Here is an 8,665-nt window from a genome sequence, read left to right on the forward strand (position 1 = left end):
TGTTAATTGTTTCATGACCTCACTAAATTTACCTTGGCAGTTGATTGTGAAGGCCTTCACACCTAACACTCATTGTCTCCTGTTCCAATGTGTACATAAACCTTGAAGACAGCATACAACCATCAGGAGAACCCTGAATATTCTTGCTTCCTCAAAATGAAAAATGTTTTAGCCATTACCTCTTCACAGGCTGAGCACAGACCAGATACTGTGAATTTAGGAATTTTGTGCACTATATGATTCAGAGATTATTTACTTCATCCTTGGTACACTGATAGAACATTTCTCCTTGTCTATTTTAGTATGTTCCTTGGAACTGCATTGTTGCTCTTAATTAGTTTCCATTGATTTTAGTTTTTAGATAATCGATGAATATTTTATTGCACTTTTAATTTGATTCTTGTGTTTATGTACTCACAGAATCACGATGAAACATGGAGGAATTACTTTTCGGACATCGACCACTTCCCGAATGCAGTCTATACACATTGTTATGACTCCTCTGGAACAAAGCTGTTTGTTGCAGGGGGCCCGCTGCCTTCAGGTCTTCATGGAAATTATGCAGGCCTATGGAGCTAATGATTCCTCGTCATGTACTGTATTTGCAGATCTGTTGCATTTTATCTCTTCTTGAGTTTTCACATCGCAGTCATCCTTCCAGTGTTTTAATATTGTGTGAAATACACAATATTTTTTCTTTCAATTATATGACTGTCTTTTATTTCTTTTAATTTACGTCAGTACTTCTCAGATTGTTTCCACTTCCACCTTGACATGAGTTTCTTTCTGAAAATATATGTAGATTAAAACTGGTTCACTACTGATAGTGAGATAGGTTCCTTGAATAATTGCGTGACCACTACCAGATTTTCTGTGAAAGTTTGGAGGGGTGTATTGTGTGTAAAGGTACTTTGTGTCAATTAAATAGAAAAAACACTTAACTGATTTTGTGCGGGAGTGATGCGATACTTTCACATATATTGAAATATGTTAATGTTTTTAGTCCATGTTTCTAATGGACTTGTAATTCTACTTGTAACAATATGTTGAATGTTTTGAATTATAGGCCCAATGATGCCCAAAGAAATTCATAAATTATTAATAAAGCTGTATGAATGAAAATTGTACATTTTTAAATTATGACATCAAGATGTTAAATGAAGGTTTATGATGGAATTATTTTCTGTGCTTTAAATGGATATATGCTTAGTTACTTAGTGTTGCTTGGAACAAGCAAGTTTTTGAATGACAAAGGACTTAGAGAGAACAGTCTTTCCAAAATAATTATTATTGGGTGTGGCTATTCCAGTTTATATTGCCAGTTAATAATTGCTCTTTTTAACGAGTTAGTTTGAAGGGACCACTTTACTTTGTACAAAATCTGCTATGATATAGTTTAGTGTTTGCACAGAAACATTTGCTTGCATTTGGTTCCCTTATTAAAATAACCTCTGCCAGATTCAGGTGCGGTCCTGATTGGAATTTTTTTTGCTTTTGTTGAAATGGTATAATTGAAAATATCTTGGTAAGAGAAGAATTTTACAGATTAGGTTGCAAAATTCATGATTTGGCTCGTTTTAAGGTGCATTTAATGTTTGGTTAATATTTGAGACTTGATGCTGTTGTCAAACTAGGTGGAAAATTGTTCAGTACTATTGTTTAGTCCAAAATTTCTAAAACAAATATAAAATGCAGGATATATTGAGGTCAGATAGTATATGTGGAAAGAAAGAATTGGTGTTTCAGGGTGATAACATTTCATCAGTACTGGTCAAATTAGAGATTAAAGGATTCAAACAAGCACATGTGAAGGAGCAAATAACATAAATGAAGGTATGTATGTGATATCATGGAAGGTGGGATGATTAAATGACAAAAGGAATGAGTGTGGAAGTTGTAGGGGACAATAATGGCAAATTGGATAATTGGAAATTGCAACAGCAAAACCATTACAAATACCTGCTGCCTGAATAAATGGGAGTAGTGGTTGTGATCAGAAATTGTTGAACTTAATATTGAGTTCGGAAAGCTGTAATCTACTAAATAAAAAGCTAACATATCTGCAGGTGCTGGATTTCTGAAACATAAACATAAATTGCTGGAAAACCTCAGTAGGTCTGGCATTGGCAGCATTTGTGGAGAGAAATCAGTTGACAATTTGGGTCCAGTGATCATGACCAACTCTCCCTCTGATCCCCGCCTCCTTGACTGACATAACCTGTCCATCTTCTCTCTCACTTATCTGCTCCACCCATCTCACTGACCAATCCCCACCACTCCCTACCTGCACTGACCTGTCACCATCCCACCTACTTTCCCCAGCCTCACTTCTCTATTTATTTCTGAGCTCCCTTACCCCTCCCCTATTACTGAAGGGCCCTGACCCGAAACGTCAACTTTCCTGCTCACCTGATGCTGCCTAACCTGCTGTGCTCCTCCAGCTCCACAGTATGTTATCTCTGACTCCAGCATCGGCAGTTCTTACTATGTCTTGCCTGAAGAGGCATTGCTGTTCCTCAAGCTTGTGGAGTTCCATTGGAACCATAAGATGGTCAAGCTTAGAATTTGATGGAGAACTGAAATGGCAAGCAAACTAGAAACTCTGGATCAAGCATGTGTGCTAAATAAAGATGTTCAGTATAGCAAAGATACAGTTTGCATTTGGAAAAAAAAAGTTGGCAGAGAGCAATCTGAAAGAATGAGACGACCAGGTGGTGTGTGTTGGGGAAATAACTCTAAAGCGGCTGATATAAATGATTGGGAATCAATGACTTAATGTTCGCTGGTGAGATTGTCAACCAATTGTGATTAGATGGATTTGTCAGTGTTGAGGTTGGGCCTCTGCACCTTTTGCCAAACAACAGGTGTCAACCATTTATATTGATTGACTTTCTACTAATATCTACAATAAGACCACTGACTCCCACAGCTACCTCAATGACCTTTCTTCTGACCTTGCATCATTTAAGGACGCTGTCCTGTTTTCCTGGATTTATCAGCTCAGTCATATCTATTCTGTTGATATTACTGCATTGATGCTTCCAGTAGGGTTTTTTATTCCTGCCACAATAGCTGGCAGACCCCTCAACTGTCTTTATCCTTTTCCATTTTGTCCTTGCTACTTTTTCAAAATCACCAATCAGGCTTCCTTTATTACCACCATTCACTTCCCCAGCTTCCATATTCAGTGGATCATCCTTTTGAAATCTCTGCTAGATCCATAACCACGTTTTCCTTTCCTGAAAGCATCCTGAAAAAATGAGTGCCTCTGCAATAACCTGGTCCACTCTTGAGTAACCCCAAAACCTGCTCATCATCTTAAGCCGCCCTCCTGTGTAACTGTGGAAAGTGCACTAACATTCTTTGCACCACATACTTTTTCACTCTTCGCCGTAATGCTACTTCTGAGTGAACTGATTTACTTGCATTTCTTTAAATTCAGTATTCGTAATTTGCTGTTCACCAAGTACTTTTTCAAAACTGGGACGTTTAAGATTGTTTTGCTGAACACCTCCATACAGATTATAAACATACCTCTTTAGCCATTTAATTTTTTTAGCCCACTTGCTTTTTTTTGTCTGTCTGTCTTTGTATTTGTATCTTATTTCAATTAAATTTAACAGAAACTAAAGAGACAGCAGTTAATCTTTCAATTAGGCATCTTAGAAACTTCAAAAGACAACACAGAATTCAACAATATCTGATTATGACAATTGCTCCCACCTGTTTTGAAAAGTAGGTGCTGATAATGGTTTCTCCCCCATTTATTACTTCTCTCGGACCATTTGTGTTGCTTCGTTGTCCTCTTACCACCCGCTTTTTCCATGCAAGTGCTCTCCAAAAAGTTAGACCTTCCCTACTGTTCTTTTCTTCCACCGCCCTTTTGAGTTCTGCACATGCCCAGCTTTCTAATTTTTTTCATTCTGACCAGTAGTCATTAATCTGAAATATTAATTTTGCTTCTCTCTTCATAGATGCTGCCTGACCTAAATATTTCCAACAGCTTCTGTGTTCTTTTTTGACTTTCACTATCTGCAGTATTTTTCTTCTGTACATGATCTCTAGTCCAATATTTCAATACACTGGGAACTAATGTCATTTGGCTACCTTCATGAGAGTCATGCACTTGCTCCAAGCAGCAAATTCATTGTCTCTATTACAAACAAAATTTACAAACAGTAAAGTTGTTAAAATTAAGAAATAGCATGGTGTGTGAAGATTGTTAAAATATATCAAGTCATTAGATTGGCATTTCAATGTACATCTTTTGAACCCTTTTGAGTTATAGTTTTCACACTGAAGTATATATATTCTATGTACAATGAACCAGTGGCTTGGCTCTATGACTGAAAGCCCTGTACTAATGATAAGCGAGTTTAGTTCATTTTAAGTTGGAAGGATAATTCAACACTTATGAATTGAAAACTGGATATATAGTCAATGTTTGAGAAAATAAGTACAGAATGAAAAGAATGCCAAAGGGGAATATTGCTGATGCTGGAAATCTACGAAACAAAAGGCAGGAAATACTATGGCCTGGCAGCAGCTGTGAAGAACGAAATAAAATGTGTTTCGGATCTGTGACCCTTCATTGGAACGTTTATGAAAAACATGTTGTTTATTTAAAAGATAAGTATTTTTAAGTTAGTTGAGAAAAGTATCGGAAGATGCTGCTGGTTTTGAGCTGCTGGATTATTTTAAAATTATCTTCACTCACTTAGAACAAGCCAATTCTACGCATCCATTCTGTTATTACAACACAGTTTCCTGAGTCTTTCCTTTCATCTTTCCAGTGTTTTGAAATTAGATTTCCTGACAAGTAAAAATGTAGTCCAAAAGGAGATCACTTTGAGTAATTCAGTTTTCAAATGAAACAGCATTTTTACTGTGCTCCAGAAATAATCTGGGGAATTTTTTGACCAAGTTTTTTGTTTTGAGGACTTTTTAAACATCTTCGAATAAGAGCATCCAATTGTCAGTAATGCAATTTAATATTTGTAATCAAATGCAAAGTTGGGGACCGTACAGTGAATATAGTATGCTATGTGTGGTCAACATTAGTCTGTTCAAAAATGTGTTTCACAGCAGCACTATGTAGAATGTAATTCAGGTATTTCATTAAAATAGTTCATGCTCATTTGTAATTTTGAACAAAGAAACAAGTTAAAATTGAGCATTTTTAAAAAACAACCTATGCAGGCAAAATGCCAAAGAGAGAGAGTTATGATTGCAGTGTGTGCTCAGTGACAAATTCTCTCTGATAAAACTGAACCACGTGTACATACCTGGAGTTAACTGTAATTAACTAGTGTAGTATGTCCAATTTGGGAACCTCTCTTTAGGAAGGATATGAATGTCTTAGGATATAGAAAAGCTTTAAGAGAATGGTTCCTGTATTGTGGACAAATTGGAGAAGCTGAGATTGTTCTCATTGGAGAAGGTCGAGAGTAGAGTTATTTGAGGTATTCAAGATCTTAAGAGATCTAGATCAAGTAAATGGAGATTACTTCTACCAATGGAAAAGTTTTAGAGATTCAGAAGACAGATCTTAGGTGATTGCCAAAAGAAACAACAACAATGAGGAAAAGGCTTTTGAACCAGCAAGTTGTTCGGTAGTTAGGATGTAGAATGCACTTCTTAGGGTGTCACTGATGCAGTTTCAGTTCTGACTTATACAAGAAATAATTGGACAGGCACCTGAAGAGAGAATTTGCAGGGTACAGGTGTGTGACTACCTGTAATGCTTTTGCAGAAACATGGACACTGGGCCAAACGTATTCTGTGTTGTAATAATTTTTAATACAACTGAATCACTTTTGAATGTTGGTGTTACTTGGTCAGTTTGGCCCTGCTGGTATAATATCATCATCACAAATAATAGCTAACAGAATTGAGCTTGCATTAAGAATTGAAAAGAAATTGGCTTCATAGAACCATTCTAAGTGTAAATTAATTTCTGAAACAAAAAAATCCAGATGCTTTAACTTTTAATAATGCTCTGATGCATTCTGCTTATGTTTGTATTTGCATATTTTGTATTTTTTGGATGAAACAAACAACTTTATATTTTTAAATATGAAAGGACTGAAGTAACTGGATGATTATTTTTGTAAAGATCTGTTCATTAGCTTTATTCTTGAGACTATCTTTTAAATAATTAAATTTGAGTACTTTTTCATTGATTTTAAATTGAAAGTTTAGGGTAAGCTGTCCCACCAATTGATCCAGACTTCCACTGGATAAAGTACACATTGACTCCATGTGCCTTTAGCATCAAGCAGTAAAACCATTATTTATTTGTAAAATCTACTTCATTTATAAACAAGATATAACGAAATGTGGAGCTGGATGAACACAGCATGCCAAGCAGCAACTTAGGAGCACAAAAGCTGACGTTTTGGGACTAGACCCTTTATCAGAAAAGGGGATGGGGAGAGGGTTCTGAAATAAATAGAGAGATGGGGGAGGTGGACCGAAGATAGATGGAGAGAGGAGAGTATAGGTGGGGAGGTAGGGAGGGGATAGGTCAGTCTGGGGAGGACGGACAGGTCAAGGGGGCGGGATGAGGTTAGTAGGTAGGAAATGGAGGTGCGGCTTGAGGTGGGAGGAAGGGATAGGTGAGAGAAAGAACTGGTTAGGCAGGCGGGGATGAGCTGGGCTGGTTTTGGGATGCAGTGGTGGGGGTGGGGGGCGGGTGGAGGAGAGATTTTGAAGCTTGTGAAATCCACGTTGATACAGAACCCTCTCCCCATCCTCCTCTTCTGATAAAAGGTCTAGGCCTGAAACGTCAGCTTCTGTGGTCCTAAGATGCTGCTTGGCCTGCTGTGTTCATCCAGCTCCACACTTTGTTATCTCAGATTCTCCAGCATCTGCAGTTCCCATTATCTCTGATCACTTATAAACAACATTGCTGAAACTGGGTGCCTGACTACTACAACATCGCAACTTCATTACCTTTTTTTAACGTAATTAGTATAAGATTGTATCCCTGTGTCCCTCTCCCCACATCAAAGGGTGTTGTGCTAATAAAAATGATTTTATTAGTTAGTGAAGAAAACAGCTTGTGGTTAAATTATGATCTTTGTACAAGTAAAATGATATTTGGAACTTGAATTCGTGAATGCTATACTGTTTTAATGTTTAAGTGAACATTCTTTTAATGAGCTAATTTTGGATTCCAGATTATCACCTTGAAGAACCAGACCGACATTGGTTGTTTAAAAATGTGTTCATGCTTAGAACAATATTTGCCTCAAATAAAAGATGCTGAATTTCACACCAGTGCAATTGGGGAATACTCTAACTCTTTATTAGAACACAAATCTGTATTGTAGTTTGCATGTGTGTAAGCACCACTGTCACTGAACAGCGTCCAAATGTACAGCAGCACTCAATATAAATAATACCTCTATCATTACTTTTTTTTGGTCTAAGAGAACTCTCTTAATTTGACAGAGAGAAAATGGCATTTTCCTCATGCTTGCTACTTCAAATCTGGGCTATGAGAAAAATTGAGACCTGTTATTTTGTGAGAGAAGTCCCTCCGCCAGTTGTGGATCTTGAAATAGGAATACTTAATGCCTGATTTAACTTGCTTGTGTTTGCGACTTTCTGATATGGTATTTTGGACAAAGCTACCATCTGCCCATCTCGAAAGATGATCATCTAAACAAAGTGTGACATATTGATGCACAAATTTCAGTACATTAATATAATTCTAAGTTCTACTTTGTTTTCTATAATTTTAGGTGGAATACTAAGTGCAGCTGCTTTACAGAATTACAGTACATAAAATATTGGCTAGTTAATTATGATAAAGGTTTAATCTATCGCTGACTTGATTTATGTAGATTGGCTTCCTGACCAGTTTAAGTATCTATTGAGCTTACAGTCTTGTGTCTATTTGTTAAACACGTTGCATGTTTCTGATTGCTAATTCATTCTATTTGCATTTTATTCCTTAAAACTGTTGTGTTTTCTGAAATTCTCAAATGTCTTTTGATGTATTTTGCCATTTTAGGTTTTTAAGCCGCCTATTTAAATTGCCGGTAGAGTCCCACTTCTTGAATTTCTGCCTAAGAAGGCATGACTAAGGATTTAAGCATGTCACTGATGAACACATTGCTTTACAGGGATCTAAGAGGTTGATGTACAATTGAAAATATGTTATACAGTTAATTGGTATGAGTGAAATGTTGGGATGTGAAATTTTACTTTGGCAATTCATTTAAACTATCTTGAAGTGACTATGAAGGTTTTATTTTACAGTGGCCCTGTGAAGTGCCTTGGCTCAACTTTATTATGTTAAAGATTCAAATTAAGAGTCTCAAAATTCAACCAAATCATTGCATGACACTTTTGTTCAAATTTCAATGTGGTTGAATCATCTGTTACAATTTCTGAATACTTAGAATTAAGTAGAATGTGTGCTTCTATAGTAAAAGCAAAGTCCTACAGATGTTGGAGAAACACAACGTGTCTGGCAGTATCTGTGGGGTCAGAAACTGTTAATATTTTAAGTTCAATATGACTTGAGTTTCTGCAGCACTTTTTGTTGTGTTTATCTTAGTGCCAATGACAAACTCAGTGACATGGATTGCTTCACTGCTAGTCATCTTAGGGACAGCAAGACCCCAAAACAGCTGAGAGATTCATGAGTCAGTGT

General features: G+C 36.7%; 1 protein-coding gene across 1 annotated transcript in view; it reads left to right on the top strand.

Annotated features, from left to right (window-relative positions):
- Nucleotides 1–6,346, top strand: part of dcaf12 (DDB1 and CUL4 associated factor 12) — an 84,068-nt gene extending 77,722 nt beyond the window's left edge. Inside the window, exon 9 of the mRNA XM_048534345.2 lies at nt 421–6,346. Within this exon, the coding sequence (XP_048390302.1) occupies nt 421–579 (159 nt within the window). The 3' untranslated portion in view covers nt 580–6,346. The remainder of the gene's footprint in view (nt 1–420) is intronic.
- Nucleotides 6,347–8,665: the final 2,319 nt, after the last annotated feature.

This window comes from Stegostoma tigrinum, chromosome 1 (assembly GCF_030684315.1).
Source record: "Stegostoma tigrinum isolate sSteTig4 chromosome 1, sSteTig4.hap1, whole genome shotgun sequence".
Taxonomy (NCBI): domain Eukaryota; kingdom Metazoa; phylum Chordata; class Chondrichthyes; order Orectolobiformes; family Stegostomatidae; genus Stegostoma; species Stegostoma tigrinum.